Consider the following 18431-nt stretch of genomic DNA (forward strand, 5'->3'; position numbering starts at 1 on the left):
CCGGAATTAATTGATTATTGATCGATTATTGATTAGCTATTGATTGGCTATCGCAAAGTATTGGCTACTTCTTTGGGCTAGGCTAAGCACTACGAAGTGATCCCCAGCATTTTTCGAAATTTATTGAGCATTGATCGATTATTGATAAGCTATTGATTGGTTACCGATGTCTGATGAAGCTTAAGTAGTCCCAACCATGCTTAACTAGGCTTAGTCAGGATCAGCTTCTTTAGTACACAGTGGTATGTGCCGTTGCGCTTTGACGCTTTCTGCACAACAACCAGGATCGGCTCACATTTTTTGTCCGCGACGGACGGACTAACGGCCGGCTTAAGCAGCTCCGCTGTTCAAAAGAAAGCTACAGATGCCCGGAAGCATGACAAGCATTCAGGTGTCGCGATGAACGTATGCCGTGGCCAACCTTGAGGAATCCCGAAACGGTTTTGAAAGAGTGTGTGCACGTGTAGCGCGGTCGCTCCGCGCTCGGCTGTATCGGGGGGGGGGGGGCAGATTCATTAGGCACCGCCAAATTTGTTGTTCACGGTGTGTTGTCGCGACCATGTCTGCATGGTCGTGAAAACTCTGGCCCCTATTGGAGCACGACGGCTTGCCTGATTGGCTTGAATGGGCGATTGGTGCAGAAGCCTGCGTCTCCCACGGGTGTGCGCGCCCCTTGAATGCTGTAGAAACACATTTAAGGAAGGGGTTTTGTGTCGTTTTGGGGGAGCAGGGACACAGCAGCCCACCGCGCCACTTCACCACGGGAGACCAGGCCGGTCAGGCAGGCCGCCGACGATCGGTATTACATCGTTCCATGTATAATATGTGTGTCTACAGTTTGAAGGTGCCAAGTTAATTCCAAGGTAAATAAATCTAGTTTCTTCAAATGTTACTTCGCGTTGTCGTCGTACCTACCGATCTGCCCCTGCTGCTGCTAGAGCTTATTCCCCCTTCATCGTGGTCTCACTGGTGAGCTGATGTGTCCGAAAACTAACTGCTGCGTCAGTTCACTACACAGGGATCTTTGAATGCTAAAGCTTGGACAGGCGCACGCCACGGGGCAACAGAAAAATGTACTAAGGCCTTCACATTTTGATATAAGATGGCTTATATTGCTCTGTAATATTGTCGTCCCAGCAAGGCAATTGTGTTTAAAAGTGAAGCCGACTGTTAGTGGTTCGGTGTAAGCTTGGTCTTTGTAAGCTGGCTTCCCCACTTTGTGTACTGCAGTGAAGCATCCTCATAAATAAAAAAGCGATAGGAACGGGGCCCGATAACGTTATCGCGTTCCACTCTTAAAGGCGAAGCTTAAGCGTCCTCTAATTTGCTTACTTGTGGCCATCGCAAGCGAAGCAGTAGGCGACGTGTCAGCACTGCTGATGCATATTGAAGCTGCACTCTGTAGGCGACGAGGTGCCACAGGCTAATCTGAGGCGAAAGACAAACCATGTGTGGAAAGTGCCAACACCAGGCTATACCGTGTTGGAGTCTCCGCTGCGTTGTGACTGCTGAAGCGCTCCCTGTCGGGGCTCTTTAGTGTCACAATGCAGTACTTCGCTTCACCGCTCCTAGGTGGCAGCGCCATCCCTTTCAACAAAACTTATTTTACTCGTTGGCGCCGGACGTCACATTTGTTACATCTGTAACAGAAGTTCGTCGCAGACCCCCGCATGAAATTATACTATATTTAGTAAATGTATGACGACGAGTGCAGTGAGATATGACACAAGCATGAAAGATGCGCCACAATAGATTAGAAACAAGCTTTAGCTCAGGGGCCTCCTACCTAAACACTTGGGGAAAGGCCAAATCGTTTTTTTTCGGCAACCACTGCACCGAATTTGTTGAGGTTTGTTGTATGTAAAGCAAAAAGTTGAAATATAGTGACTTTTGGTAACAAATTTCTTATTTAGTTGTCAATTTTTATTAAAAACTTGTGAAAATCATAACGTTTCAAAAAACGATACTGTGAGGTTTACAACTCTGTAGCTCAGTAATGAAAAATGGTTTCACAATTATGTCCAATTGCGTCTAATAGCACGTCTAAACCGGACAAAATTGATGCACTATACATGGCTCCCAAACAGACCACTAATATTTGAGTAGGACTTTAGGAAACGATTGTAAGCAATGTAAGGAGTTCAGGTAAGCTGTACACTCATATGTCAAATTTGTCCACTTTGAATGCTTTAACGAATGTACTTTAAAGAACTGTGATACCTGTCTTTGGTACATAAATACGAATTAGTAAACTTCGGCGTTTTATTTATTCAGGCTTACCAAATTTGAAAATTCTATTTTAAATAAAAATTCACCGCCCATGGATCCCTTACAGATGCTAAACCATGGCGAAGCTGAAATGAGCGGCCCCGGTATGAGCCTCACGTGATTTCTTTCTTTCTTTCATTCTTTCTTTTTTCCTTCGTTTTTTTCTTTGTCTTTTTTCTTTCTTTCTTATCCCTGGCTCATACTCGCATATCCAATGGGGGTATGCGCCCCACATGATTTTATTATCGTTAAGCGGGACGTCACTGACGAGCATGTGATATTATTGATGTCATGACCTATCAGTCATGTTAGTCATGCATTGGTACCCTTCCATGTCAATTTTCGTATATACCAAGTGAACGAGACGCGAGTTTTCGATGAGTTTTCGATACGTTCATTTCAGCCTGAGGGTTCCTCTGGTCGGACCACCGTTGTTTCAGCCTAGGCATATACAGCTTCGCTTTTAAAGTTATGCCCGAAATCAATATTCCGCTTCTAACAGTCACTATAATTTAGCATTCTCTCTCAGCTGCAACAAATGTCATTAAAATGGGCCGAGTGGTTATTTCAAAACAGTGTTTCTGTGTTTATATGTATTTGAATAGGCGGCGTCGCAGTTGGGCCCGAGCTTAAGCTTCCTCCTAAACAGAATAGCAAGAGAGCTGCATGGTAGCACTAATGACTAACAAGGGCCCCTGAACGCAAGGGCGTGAAGGCGCGTGCAATGCTAGATATAGCTATGCCAGCCACACCCTGTGATCAGAGGCAGTGCAGCATATTTCAGTGACATCGTGATAATGGGCAATGTTCACCACTTTAAGAATTCGCCAGAACACATCTCGCGATGATGGTCGACGGTAATACGCTTATGATTGAAGCAATATAGCGACGAAACGTATTGCCACCGTAAAAATGCCGTATTTATGATGCGTGTAGTCCTGCGCGGTTCCTCTCGCTTGCTCCCTACGAACAACCTGTACCATCTGGTGTCACCGCCACAAAGCCTGCGCGTGTCTTATAAAATGCATGGTACGCCGGCGCATGCGCGGAGAAACACATCATGGCAGCAGCCGGTCTCCTCTCTCTCGCTTCTTTATGGGCATGCGGCGCCATCTTGTGGCGCCACCGATAAGTGAAAGTGAATGGTGGCCATTTTAGGGCTAATGTGTGCCGAAAGTGAAACGTTGCTCTTTCACTTGCATAGGTAGCCAATATATCGTGAATGCTCTTTTTCTGTCTGACCGATGCCTTAGGTTAACTGAGCGGTGTACTTTCATGGTGTTGGGTAAAAATATGGGGCAGGATATGTGTAACTTGTATGCTACTCATACCGCGACCTTTGAGATGTAAATGTCAGTTGATTAGTGCATTCACTGTGAGAGAAAATGTAGAGTCCAGAACTGGAGCTGCAGGTTGGAGTGCATATAATTTCTTTAGAATGATTTTCGAACCAGAATAGTTATACGATTTTCTTGATGCAGAGTGGTAAAAAAATTGGGTTAAGCTTTGTAACTAATGGACAACAGATTCTAGGACGGAGTGAAATAACTTAAAAAATTATGGGGTTCTACGTGCCAAAAACACTATCTGGTAATGAGGCACGCCGTAGTGGGAGGCTCCGGAAATTTGGACCACCTGGGGTTCTTTAACGTGCACCTAAATCTAAGTACGCGGGTGTTTTCGCATTTCGCCCCCATCGAAATGCGGCCGCCGTGGCCGGGATTCGATCCCACGACCTCGTGCTCAGCAGCCCAACACCGTAGCCACTGAGCAACCACGGCGGGTGAATTAACCTCATTTTACGATATTTACCACCTTCAAGATGGAACAAGGAAATTCTCGTGAGCGTAATCTCAAGATTAGTACCTCTCTCGCTGTCAGCAGAGGCGGTGGAAGTGAACACTATTATTCATTAGAAATACCCACTCACTCTGCGTGCGTTCCCACTGAGCTTGGCCGTCGCCGTGGAGGCGTCACCGTGTGAGGCGCTGACCAGTGCGGCCAGCATTTGGAATGTGGTGGTCTTGCCGGCGCCGTTCACGCCGAGAAGGCCGAAGCATTCGGAGGGACGAAGTGCCATGTAGGTGCCTCGGACGGCGAAGAACGCGCCGAAGCGTTTGTGCAGACTCCAGACGAGCATCGAGTAGTTGGCGAAGTCTCCTTCTTGGAGCGCAGAGTTGACGAGCTTCTTCTCCTCTTCGACATCTTCGTCGGCAGACAACTCCTGGCCCGCGAAGTGGTCACCGCGCTTCAAGAAGCCAGAAGTTAGGAAGACCATGATTGCCAGGAGGACCAGGCCTGTCACTGTTGCAGCCAATAGCTCGATTCCGATGCCATCATAAGTAATTGCCAGCACGCTCGCGCCGCAATCAATTTTCAAAACTGCAACAGTAAAAACACCCGTTAAAGGCGAATGTCATTCAAGGGATGTGGCAACAAAAAAGTTGAAGGAAATATTGTCTACTGAAGAAATGCTTCTCAATGATTGCCCCTGAGAAAACCATTTTTCGGGGGAAAAAACGGCCCTGAAGTGAAAAAATGACATCTCAGTGAACCAGTGGCGTAGGCAGAAACTTTTGTTCGGGGGGGGGTGGGAGGCTCACGTTACAGCGCGGCCTCCTCCTCATAGAATTTGTCGAGGGATCAAATACAGGAATAATAACTGTATTACCAATGCCAATGCCGTTGCATGTTAGATGCTGCAAACGACTTATTGAACGCTACGCACTGTCAAGTAAAATATGTATTTTCTCATAAAAGAATACATTCGTATGTCCCAAAAATTGTTGCAGGAATAACTGATATCAATTCGTCCGCGTTTTCTTTTGGGCTATTTAATAACCAAAGAAAACAGTCACACGAACTTTAGAACTATATCATTTCGAAACCAGCAACGCAGTGCGTGCAGCAGATATCAAAAACGTAAAGGCCCTGAAATGATCAAGTTGAGGACAAATATTTTGAGGAATCTTTGTGATTCAAGAAACTCGTTTACATTTTTCTACATATGCAAAAGCCATGGAAAAACCTCAGTGACACTGTCATTCGTTGCACTAGATTGCGCAGGAGCCTCTGTTACCGGTGGTGTATTATAATTACACCGAGATTACAGTCGCAACAGTGAGTACATATAAAAAGCAGGAGTTCCGCAAAATATACATTAGAAATGCGAAGATAGAATGGATATACAAATGCGAAGATACAACTTGATAAAGTGCAAAAAAAAGTGCCACTAGGAAACAAACTTTACTGCTTGTATATACAACACCTCGCAACAAGATATTTAAATATACGTATAAGTCTCCAATAAATCTACGTATTTAAGCAAACGTCACTGTATATAATGCGTCAGACAAGACAGATAAACATGTTGCGCAGTCACAGATACTCAACTTTACGCATAGAAAGACAGATGATCCAGGCACGAACAAAACTATTATCGTAGAAATTGTGATATGTACTTGGGCCATGCGGCGGTCGCGACCACACCATCAGGGTCGAATAATAGCGGAATAATGCCGAAATCAGTCAGAAAATGTGTAATTTAACTGCCTGCAGAGCGGCAACAAATATTCTGCATACAAAATTAAAGAAGGGCATTGTTTATGTTCAAAAAAGAAGTAAAAGCAGGTAGCTAAAAAGGAAAGAAAAGGCCAAACGAAACCCACAGATGATGCGGCAAGTTGAACTACCGAATATCCGAGTGTGTTTGTTAGGAAACGCCGCGTGGGCTGGGCTTTCAATGAGCAAGGTCGGTCAAAATTAGTTATTGATGTCCTCGTAATTTTTCCATTCGCGTGATAATTTTGATCATGATGCTAACTATTGGAATAAACGGCGAAAATTTCTGTGGTTTTAAAAGCTAAGGAACAGTCATACGTTTTTCATAAATACGAGTTTATGGACTGGAGGAACAGAGGTTTTTACTTCCATTGATTTTTGCTGCTTCGCTATCTAAAGGACGAACTTCACTCGATGGGGAAGTTTAGTGAAGTGGTCAATGACTTCGGACACGTTGACGCCGACGTCTCTTGCCAGCCTAACCATGCGTTCTTCACACATCGTAGAGCGCAAGTGGTCACTGGAAGGGTGACAAGACTCTGCAGCAGTTGGTACGCATTCACATAGAACTTGCAATCGCAATGAGAGAGGGCATCTATTCCGGTTCTCAAACCTAAAAACACTCCTTCGATATCGTTGGCATCCTTGCTTAGGTACCTCGCACCAACAGTAAGCTGTTCGATTCGAGCAATATCTGTCGTTTCGTCAGCAAGTATAGAGAGGCAGCCTGCAGCGTTTACTTTTGAATCTAGGCTTTCTTTAATAATTTCACCACAAATTTCTATAATTTGGTTTTGTACATCTTGGCTTCAATACGAGGTATTACTGGGGCAACTTTCCAAATGGTTCTTCAGATATAGGTTGCAAATGGTTCCAACTGGTTCTTCAGATACATATGTATCTCCACAATCATCTCGCATGCGAAGAAGCGCACTGAAAATACTAGCATTTTCAGCGGGGGCTTTGCTTAAATCTATAGGACCACTGTCCCTATGGCCACGGAGAGCCAGACCTTGTCGCCCGCAAAAAACAACTGCCTCAATAATAGGCCGTTAAGTTTCTTCTGGTTTTCTTATTTTACTTTGCCTGCCCTGGTCCAGCTGATCAATCACATTGGGTGCGCTTCCTGAAAATTTTCTCCGAACATTTTCAGGAAGCTGTCAGTCAGCTGTCAGCTGACAGTCACGGTGATATTTAGTATTTTCGTGTGTGTGGAAGATTGCGAGCACGTGCTTACATTTCTGCAACGGCTTGGACACGAGGACTCCAGTGCGCGCATGTTGGCCCAAGTTTATAATAACATTAAACCCATAAAGTTCCAGAATTGAAAATCTAAAGCACGCCTTTGGAAATGTCAGTGCACTAGTCGCGTGAAAAGTTATGACAACGTTATACCCATAAAGTTTCGGAATTGAAATCCATGCGCTCCATAGATTCCGCTGCGAGATGCCGCAACGCGCCCGCTCGCTATCGAAAAGCCCTTGAAAGTTTGTGCTCGGATGGGGTCCCTGCGTTATGTGACTCCAGGTGCAATGGTGTTGCCACGAAATCCAGGCCGAGTTCGCAATGTTCGTCCCGAAATGTCTTTTGGAGCGTGAAAAAGACAGTGTAGACAAAATACAGAATGATTCCTGGCGCCGGTGGTTGTTTTGGTCGGCGGTGCATACCAGCACGAAAAAATTTTAGGGGGGGAGGAGGGGTCTGAAACCCCATCAGCCCCCCCCCCCCCCCCCCCCCTGGCTACGCCTCCTGCAGTGAACTCATTCGGAAATGAGTAGCAATTGACATGCATTTTTTTCTTTCAAGTAGATTGTTTATTGAGCAGACGTGCGCCCTAAAGCAACGATCTCGATGGTGGAATAATTGGCGAACTAGCATTGAAAATAATCGAAGCGTCACCTGCGCGGTGGCTATGAGGGATACTTTGACGTTAGTATCCGGTCCCGATGTCGCCAACAGCAGCGTATCTGTAGCATTAAGCTTGACATAGTGCCGCCGGATGGCAGAAAATAGATCCTTGTCCCTGCAACTAACATGAACCAGCTAGGACCTGGCAGGTGTGAGGCCACAGAGAGAAGGAGAACGTCGGCTCCGCCGCAGCTTCGACAAAGGGAGAGAGAGCGCATATGCCGCGGACAGCCGACGCGATCAACAGAGACTAGAAGCTTCGACAACAAACGCGAAGGTTACCGTATCGAGAGAAAGGAGAGTGATCGCGCACGCGGAAACGCCCTCTCAGACCCCGACACAGGACGAGCAGAGAGAGTAGGAGGATGACCACCTGGCGTGCGCCTAAAAATGAGTCACCGCCTTCATCAGAGACGCTTCGGCACCGCGGCCGAAAACGCGAGAAATGTATAGAAGATTACCAGGCTTTGTTCACGCTATGGGAGTCCGACTCCGTCAGAAAGTTCGAGAAACGCCGGCGAAGGCGATAAAAGCGCCGTGCAAGAATGAGTACGGAAATCAAACAGCGCCGGTGAAGAGATGTGACGTGGAGACTGACCGTCTTTGGAAGAAGGGGATTCCCCGACAAGCTAACCGACGAGTTCCTCGAGCGTCTGCGTTTCTGGAAGAATTTCCTTCCCTAAGATTTGCCTCCAGCTACGCCGAGATCGTCCGGCTCAAGACCAGCACGGGTGAATACGAGTGGGCACTTTGTGTTCCTCTTCATTCTCTGTGGTAGACGTTGAACTCTTAGTGCTTGTCGTTAATTATGTTCCAGAATTTTGTTAGCACCCATCTTAATTGCCTTGTGATATGCCTAGCCGCAGTTTGTATGTGTGTATGTAACTGCCTTATTTGAAGAATATTTTTTGTTGTGTTTTGACAAGTCTGAGCTATGACTCAATTTTTGGAGCACAACCGGCGTTCGTTGGCGCCCCAGAAGGCCTCTTATTAATTGTCCAAGCTTTCGTGGGGTTATTTTCGGAAACTGATAAGTCGGCTTTGTAATTTGGCCCAGCGTTCACTCCTCGTTCACGGGGTGTGTAACGCCGATGCGCCTTACACATGGCCAAATTAAATAATGTACGGGATAGTGCAGAGGCCTGAGGTATTCCATACCGATGAGGAGGAAAGGATGGGGAAGTAGTGCCGCCAGTGCTCATGGTGATTGCCGTACGCGAAGAAAGTCACAGACATAATTTTAGGTTTGACTTAACTTTTCTTCCTATTTACTTTACGCTGATGACACGACTATCTTTTCCCATCATTCTGATTCCGCGACTCTCGTATCTAACCTTCAAGCTGACTTAACCTCTCTCGAAGAATGGTGCAACTCTATTAGACTATTGATTAATCCATCCAAAACTAGTTTCATGCTTTTTCATTCTCCCAACAAAAACAGCTATCAATTCCCTGCCTCTATGTCAACTCTGTCGCCATTCCGTTAAGCGATCACACATCATTTTGAGGAGTTATAGTTGACACTGATTTGAAATTTCACCAACATATCAATTCCATTTGTAAAAAGATTTCATATGGCATTAGGGCATTATTAAAATCAAGAAAGTGCTTTAGCATAAGCACTCTTAAAGCGCTATATTATGCATTCATACACAGTCACCTAACTTACTGTATTACATCATGGGGTAGTTCATATGCAGTTCACATCTGGCCTCTGAAGGTACTGCGAAAGCAAGCCGTGCGACTTATTACCTCTGCTACTCGACTGACGCCATCACATCCTATTTTCGTCCAGCTTAACATACTACCTATCTCTGAAATATATATTTACAGTACGTGTGTTTTGTGTTTTACGGTTTTCCATCGCATGCACATAATCAATATTTTCCCTTCCGTCCTAGCTGTTATCTAATACAAACAGAACTAGATTTGGGATCCATAATAACCTTCTGCTGCCCAGAATACGTACTAATTATGCAAAAATGAGCATTGTTTTCTCATCCCTTTCATTGTGGAACTCACTCCCATCTGTAATGCCTATTCAGGCAAGAAGTAATGCCTATTCATGTATTTAGGCGAAAGCCAAAATGTTTTATTCAATGTATAACTGATGCTTTCCATTAATTCTCTTTACTTTGTTTTTCGTTACGTTTTTTATGCAATCACTGAAATATTCCTCTTTGTCTTTGTTGCGAGTAAGATTTTGAAATTGTTTGTTATTATATATTCGCTTTGTTAGTTTTCTAATCTATTAACATAGGAAGTCCCGCCTGCGGTTTGTAACCATGGGACCTCCTTCTGTATATTCAGTTGAATTGTATTCCCTCAGTGTTGCATTAATAAGGATTGATTGATTGATTGTCCCTCAACCTGACGATTGCAGTTAATTCAACATGCTGTGATGGGTTGCTTAGTCGGACACCTTTTTGAAGAGCAGGTGTGGCTCTCAGTTGTGCTGGATTATCAATAGCCTGTTCGGAAATTTGGGGAGGTTCGTGACACCACATGCGTGCGCGCCAGTTTTTTTTACCCCAGAGACGCAGGAATGAAATGGGCAAATAAATAAGATTTTATTACCTGCTTCACGGAACCTTAGCTTCGCATAGGTTCCACGATGGGCGCTGTACATACGTTTTGAGTGCTCTTGGTTTGGTGAAAGATACATTAGAGGAAAAGTATGCACATGTGTTCTAACAGCTCTAGTTACCACAATGATCTAGAAACACCGCTTGGAGAAAGGAAAGCGGGCATTCGTGCAATTCAATGAGGTATAACAGGTGGACGCGTGTACTTGAAAACAGGCTTTTAGAAAGTGTAACCATCGATCTTGTAGTCACCCACGCCTGCAGTTAAGATGAATATTTAACCATTCTATCCTGAGTGCGGTCAGAGTTGAATTGTAGGACCCTGCGTTTACGCGGTACTTAATGGAGCCTCTGTGGAGAAGACGCGTGACTTGTAGTACTTTAGGCAGGCATGAGCAATGAACCGTTCACTCTCATTGAGAAAAACTATACACCGTACTTTTTTGGAGAAGAAGTTGGTTCTCTAGTAGCTTGCAGTGCAGGGACTTGTCCTCGTTGTCCCATATTTTGACGAGCATGGACAGCAGCGTGTACGGTGGGAGGGCGAGCAAGGCATAGTGCACGAAATTTGACGTTGAGAAATACGAAAGAATTGAACTGCCCATGACGGTGAGCAGGCCTGAAATGCAGAACAGGTGCCACAGAATTACGAAGGAGTTAACGGAAGAAAACTTTCCAAGAAGAAAATCTCACGCCAGTCAGAATAGAATTAGCTTGTCATCACGTCTTAGACGTATGAGGCACACTTTCCTGCAGCGTTGCGCTGCCTAGCACAAGGCTGGTGGTCGGAAGCCCAGCCGCGGTGGCCCCATTTCCATGGGGCGAAATCCGAGAGAATGCTCGTGTATTTAGATTTAGGTGCAGGTAAAAGAAACGAAGGCGTTGAAGATTATTCTAGAGTTTCCCGATAACACTAGAAATGCCTGAAAGTAACAACGACTTCAGAATGAAGTAATTATTATTTCAAATTCCTAGTAAATTAAGTACTGGGGAATTATGATTAGGATCATACGGAATTACACTGATGTTCATGACGTGGAAAACTGTCATCCATTCGAAGCAACAGAAAGAATTCTTATGGCTTCCCCGCAACCAAGTGTCGCAGGTCCGAACAATTCTTTTGCACGAGAAAGAGGACCACGACGAATTTCTCGTCAACGGCGACGTGTAAAACAGAATGGCTCTCTTTGGCTTTCGGTCGTTATTGGGGTTGGTCCGTTGGTAGTTCGTAGTCGATGATGGTACCCGGAACGGAAAATGATGCCGTTCGTTCTCTCAAGGTCTTTGTCTCACTGTTCATATCCCTTACTTTCTCTCTTTGATGGCTCACTCGTTCCTTCGTTCGTTCGCTCGCTAGCTCTTTCGCTCCCTCATTCGTTCGTTCGTTCGTGCTTTCGTTTGTTATCGCTGTTTGCTTATATTGACAAGCATTGTCGATGGTGTCAGGATTTTTTTTTACCTTTTACGCTTTACCTAGTATAGGATTTTCGTTTAACACTTAAGGAATAAAAAAAATCTTGGCAGACTCAACAGTAGTTGACATCGAAGTATTGCGAAACATTCATGGTTTGTAGTGAATGGGTATATGTAAATGTCAAAGATAATGTAGCAAATGGTTATGAAGAATTTATGGACTGTATTGTAATAATTTGTAGAGTAAGAGAGTGGCTGTCAGCACAAGGGTATAAGATCCAAAGCAAGCTAAATTCTACTGGCCCATATCCAGTGGTCTCGTGAGCACATAATTTTGTGCGTCACTCTCACGGGGATCGGCGAACGAAAACGGCAGATAGGTTCACCTGCCACAAAGTCGCTAGAATGACATGAGGATTCTTTGCATTAAATGTATGCGCGAGTGTTTCAAATTTTTTACAAGGCACAAACGTGTGACGCTCGGCAACCCGAAAATTTCGACATCACATCATCATTACAGCGCATTTGAATGCTATCACAGTGCTTTCTTGCTGCTAGAACCTAAAGCGGCACGGATTGAACAGCCCTTACAACCACCAAACACTATATTTTTCGTTACGTCGTCTCGCTACTTTTGAGCACGATGATATATATGTCACACGGTGCCCTTTTCTTCATGTTTTTATACCAGCATGGCTAACGTTAGCTAGGACAGACAGTATCCACGAGGGCTTACAGCCTTAAGAAAGTCTGTTGAAATCAAATGCGGACTCTACCGTTCAAGCGAATGACGGTGTGCATAACTACAGACGAAAAGCAGATCTAGCGGTGTTTTCTATTCATTCACGCAATAAACGGTTGCGTGTGTCAACACAATTCTGGAATAGCGGCGTTTCAAATTTAGAACCATTTCTAGCTATCATGCATAGGATCTCCTAGCTCAACATTTTCAGTTGTTAAGTGGCACCACTCATCTGTAAATTATCTTGCTGCTTACCTCCAACGTAGAATGCCAGGAAAAGCCTAACGACCGCAGAACCGGGAGAGACTGCAGTTTCCGCGAATAGGTAGGCAACGCCAATAGCTGCTGGCCCAACCGACACAAAAGCAAGGAACAAGAGCCCTAAAATAGAGTGAAAAAACATATTCATTAAATACACAGTCAATATTTTGCATAATCGACATGCTATTTGATGCCCATTGCTGCAAGACGAACGTCTCGCCCAGCAATATTCGATTTTTCCTGTCTTGCGCCAGTTGACTATTTCGTATGCCGCGATGTTTTCTAACATAATCACTCGAAGTTTCTGCATTCTTTTATTGCGTTCCCGTTTACTCGGCACCCATTCTGCCATTTTGTCAGTGCCGCGGGTACCTGCCTTCTGCATCACATTGCCCTCTAAACTCAATTTCTTTTTCTCGTAATCTCATCTAGAACATCGGCTACCCTCATTTGATCGCAAATACACAACGCTGTCTTCCAGGCTCTTAACCTTAAGCCTACCATCTTTCAGTCCGCATTAGGTCGAGCTGTACTTTTAGAGAAGCCATCTGTTATAAAAAATGCGTTAAGCGCAGCGATAACATATCTTCTCTAAGCGTGAAATTGATGAACACAAAAAGCCGCTATGCCACCTCCTGTATTGGGCTATAATATATCCGATATGACTGCAGCACTGAATTGACGACTGTGTGTTACCGAGAGGGAGGTCACGTGAGGATTACAACTTAAACATTTTCGCGCGGTAATTTCAAATTGAGGAGCAGCAGGGGCACCTTCGGCGGCAATGTTCGACGCAACATAGTCGTATATTGCCATACCAAACACTTTCATAGACTTCTAGACGAATAATCTATCGGTCTCAGATAGACTAAGACACATATATGGTTCTTTACCTTTCTCCGATGATTCGGTGTTGATGTCGAAGTACCGGTTCATTTTGTTCGTGGCCGCTAGTAGGCAATGATTGTAAACGTTTCAAGCATAGCGGCTAGCTGCTTGTCATCTCTTGGCAACGCCTTGCGGATCAGTTCCAAATACATTTTTATTATTCTGTACATCTGCATCTCATGATCCCAGTTCACTGTCACTAATCATTAGGCTTTCATTTTATCGAAACATAACGTGTATCAACTGCACGAATTTCCTGGCAAAGTACAGTGAAAGCACTCGAGAAAAAAACTTAAACGCGTGTCTATTCGAATTTTTCTCCTCCACATGAGGTTTCGTCTTTACTGAAGGTTCGTCTACCATTCAGTCTCGGGTAACCCACCTGCTTTCATTTGCTCATGACCTTTGCTTTAAATAATTCTTTACATATGTTGAATTCTTCATCATTTCTGCCCCTGACTAGCACGCCCCGGCGCAGCGACAATAGAGAAGATCGCTTGCATAATGGCAGAGGGAAGTATAAATCATGACAACTGAATGCTTCGAAATCTTCAGAAATAAGCCTCGTGAGATTTCGTTTTTTTTACTTCTTGCGCACTACAAAGGCTCGACAAGCTTAGGATGGCTCACGATCCGCTCAATTCAATCCGTAGCAGTATCCGCCATTAGGCTAGCTGCTACCAGAGAATTATAGAGCAATCACGACTTTTTTGTGCTTGTTAAGCAAGTATGTACTCGAAGGTTTCATAGTTTCATCAAAACGTTTAGGTTGTTTGCCACCATCAGGTGCGTGTTTGTTCGCGAAACAATTGCACATCAAATTTCCCAGGCAATCTGCTACTAAAAAATTATGCTCATCCAGCTAATTTCTACCAGTTCCTTTTCTTATGCTTAATAGTTACCGGCCTTAGTTAATTCCATTATCTATATAATCATCATCCTGAAGTTACGGCAAAACCACACATGTAGACTCAATCGTTCATTGGAGTACCATTGGCGTCCTCCAAAATCCATGGTTAGCCTCCCGGCCGGTATTTCTAAGCGATTCCTTTCTCTTGATCCCATTCTTTTTTTTTTTATCATACGCCATTCACTACCGGCAGATACGGCTGATAAGAATGGCAGAGAACTGTGCCAATAGCTGACGAATGGCGAAACGAAAAAAATGTCATAAGTCATTGCATTCATTGCTCCATCCGTACCTCAATATGGTCGCACACGTTTGTGAGTGTACATTGCGGTTACTTTGTGCATTTCAGTTGTGATAGCGAGTTATTGCTCACGACTGAGCCTCTCGTCTGATGTTCCTTCAGTGCCACATGTACCATGTTTCTGGGGGACCGCAGAAAGTTTGTCGTGTTATAGTTATAGTAAGTGTTATTTGGTGTTGGCACTGGTCTACATTCTAATAAGCGTAGTTATGTGTATTTATGCAAAAAGGACATATAAGATCGCAAAGGCTTGATTCGTATAAATATAAATCTGAATTACGTATTGGAGGACAAAGTCGCCATTCCCTGATTGCGTCCAGAGGACCCTGAGCATTGGAAGTAATCTGACAGTAAGGTAGGGAAAATACAGGAAGATGGCTGCGCGGATTAGCGCCCAAACGGGGGAAGGCAAAATATAGTTCACATTACACAGACGAAGTAGGACTGGCTTAGACATGTCATGCGCGTAAGGGGAAGTAACCGATCGTTCAACTGAGTTACAGAACGGGTGCCAAGACAAAGAACGCGCAGCCGACTATGGTCGCAAATTGAATGGTGTGGTCAAATTGGAAAATTTGTAGGCATTATAAGGGGCCTGCTGGCGCAAGGCCGCAGTAATTCGAGGTTGCTGTAAGAGACCCATTCTATGTAGTGGACGCAAAACTGGCTGAATATGATGATCAAATCAATCACCAGATACTAAGGAATGCTGCAAGATGCGGCCGATTCTCGGGGAATATCCGAATCGGCGATTATCGCGGAAGCGTACTGAGAAAAGGCAGATAACGGTAATTCTTTGTCTGCCAACAGTTTTAATGTCATCAAACATTTCGCGAGTATAAATCCACAGATTGTAAAGATCATTCCAAATAAACGAGACGTGCATTAACATGCTGATCTTTATTTATGGCCATGAAGAGTACATTTGCAATCTATGACAACACTCCATGGCTGTGTCCGAAAGCTACGAAACGGTACTTGTGTGAACCCTTGGTACCTTGTATCACCAATTGCGTTCTTCAACTACCCTCTACTGAATGTTATTACGATTGTAATGTTGCTTTCCACGAATAGCCGTGAAAATAAAAACCGGGCAATTCACTTACATAGACGAGTTTACGTGGACCTCACCTTTTCTAGTTACGCTTGCTCTTCATTCATTGACACGACATAGATTGAACACGGTAATATAGCAAAAACAAACAAAAAAAAAAATACAGGCAGGCTCAACTCCAGTGGACATCTACTTAAATTGAGGCATTTTTGGTGTGATAGGGTCATGAACTATGTGTATGTATATATATATATATATATATGAAGTGTGCTTTATGCGCAATAAATATCTAATTTAAAGAACAGCATGTTATACGGAGAAATGATTTTGTGTACATAGACTATTAGACGGACTGGATATTATATCCACGCATGCAATACATCATATATATATATATATATATATATATATATATATCGTAGTTCCATGCAGCACTGTGGAAGGTGCAAAACTCCTTCGCCAATAAGAATGACCTACACCCCTCAAAATGTCTGCAACCTTGCCGCTTCGCCTGCTCAGCGTCTTCCTTGCCATCCGGTCGACACATGCTCCATGGTAGGTGGATCGAAGCGACAAATGTTGTGGCGTTGTAACCATATGCTGCGGTTACAACAGCCACTCAGCAAGCGACTCAGCAAACGCTGGCCGAGTCCCTCTGCTTGCAGCTACCATAGTACCTAACGCCGGGCACAGAATGTGTAGGTTGTTGCCACACGCAAATTGCAGAAGGCGCGCGCCGCGTTCATCAACGACCACAGGCCCCCATAACGCGTGATTGGCGTTCCGCCCAAGACAAAACCGAACGAGACAAACCGCGTGAAAACCTGGTTTAGTTCATCGAGAAATGCTCTAGAGGACGGTGAGGCGGAGCATACACAGCAATGACAACAAATGATGCACCTTCGCAGTTGACAGCCACTACCCATGGAGACACGTCTGCCACCGCGGTGGAGGATTTGGACGTGCCTACGTGTACTTTCTGATCCACCTACGGCCACCCCCGGCGCGCCTGCCTTGTGCATTCGCAGCCAGAGAGCGGTGTGTGCACCCGGACACCCGAAGAAGAAGCCGCTGATCTTGAAGCGCGTCGCGCGGCCAAGCTAGAATCTGCGCGTTGGTCGCGAGTCGATTCGGAATACCGTGTCTAGCAGCACTTAGCATTGCCCAGCAAAACATAGCCAAGCCTAGTAAAACTTGGAAAAAAACTAGGTCGATCACCAGCTGCGCTGTTGACTTGCAGCCTTGCACCACTAGTACAAGCTGCCCACCTTTTCTTAACGCAGCTATGAATGCCATAACGTATAGATTGATAATTCGCACGATATCGACGTCGAAAAAGAACTCACTGAGAGCGACACACGTACCTAGTGTGGCTGCAGAGTAGGAGCTGAAGGTGTAGTGGATGACGCACCACAACACGCTGAAGAGGACGTGGTAGAGGAAATCGAAGACGAAGTGGGCGAAGATGAACTCGAGGCCCGAGATTCCCGTCATGAGCTGCACTTCTCGAGCGCCGCTCAACAGCTCGGTAGCAGGAAACGAGGCGTAGGCAGCGAAGCCCAACGCGTAGAACAGAGCCGCTTCGAACCCCCAGTAGACCCAAGCACCTAATTTTGCCATGAAAATGAGAAAAGTGGTTGACCTATGGAGGGCTTTCAGGTAAGTGACGGTGACGTTAATGTGCGCCTCCGGCTTCGTCGTCAGCACGCGCAGCCAGGCCGTGTGTACCAGGTTGACAATGACCGGAAGCGTGATGGGGCTCGTCGGGTTGGGCAAAATCTGTATCCTGCGTGGACGCGAGATAAGAGTGAGTTCTCAGTGCGAACAGTTCCACGTAAATGCACTGCGCAAGAACCTACAAGATAAATATTACTGCTTGATTTTGCGAAGGGGAGCGCAGAAGTGTTGCGGAAAAAGGAGACTAGGACAGGAAAAACACTTGTGCGCTGCACTTTGCACAATCATGCCAAATCAACTAGACCAACAACTTACTATTCATTACTGCTTCTATGTCCGTCTACTTGGCGATTTTCACCACTCCTAATTATACTTTTACCGTCATTATTTCTGTTCTATTTGGCATGTTACCGCACCTGCCGTTGCAAAGATGGTAATCCAGCTCACGTATGCTGATGAGGCTACCTGGTGGCGAACATTTGTGTGTTGATTGAAAGACTGGTAAACTAATCGAGTTTGCCTTAGTTCACTCTTATCGTTTTACCGTTAGGAAGAGATTTGAAATAATTCCGTGTATACACAGCTATACATACTTAATCTATTTACTCCTATATGGAAAATGGAACTTTCGACGATTTAAATAAAAGGAAATGAACGATAAGGAACTGCCAAACACATCATGCTATTTTTAATGTGTAGCATGTTCTAATTTCCGGCGATACGAGCGTCTTAGCAGTAGAGGACATGCCTAGTGCAAATCACATTTGTTATCTACTTCAGTTTCACATTCCAGTGCCAGATTTACACAGCATCAGTCGAGATCGGTGCAAGCGTGTATCGCGTGTCTCGGCTAATGTTAGCCC

The 18431-nt window shown here is 44.8% G+C and overlaps 1 protein-coding gene across 1 annotated transcript in view; it reads right to left on the bottom strand.

Annotated features, from left to right (window-relative positions):
* LOC119463953 (phospholipid-transporting ATPase ABCA3) overlaps positions 1 to 18431 on the bottom strand; it is a 102777-nt gene that overhangs the window by 20131 nt on the left and 64215 nt on the right. The window contains exons 10-13 of the mRNA XM_049655440.1: positions 17256 to 17677; positions 12733 to 12858; positions 10762 to 10941; positions 4199 to 4650 (exon numbers count right to left, since the gene is read on the bottom strand). Of these exons, the coding sequence (XP_049511397.1) occupies positions 4199 to 4650; positions 10762 to 10941; positions 12733 to 12858; positions 17256 to 17677 (1180 nt within the window). The remainder of the gene's footprint in view (positions 1 to 4198; positions 4651 to 10761; positions 10942 to 12732; positions 12859 to 17255; positions 17678 to 18431) is intronic.

The sequence above is a fragment of the Dermacentor silvarum genome, chromosome 9 (assembly GCF_013339745.2).
Source record: "Dermacentor silvarum isolate Dsil-2018 chromosome 9, BIME_Dsil_1.4, whole genome shotgun sequence".
NCBI classification, from domain to species: Eukaryota; Metazoa; Arthropoda; class Arachnida; order Ixodida; family Ixodidae; genus Dermacentor; species Dermacentor silvarum.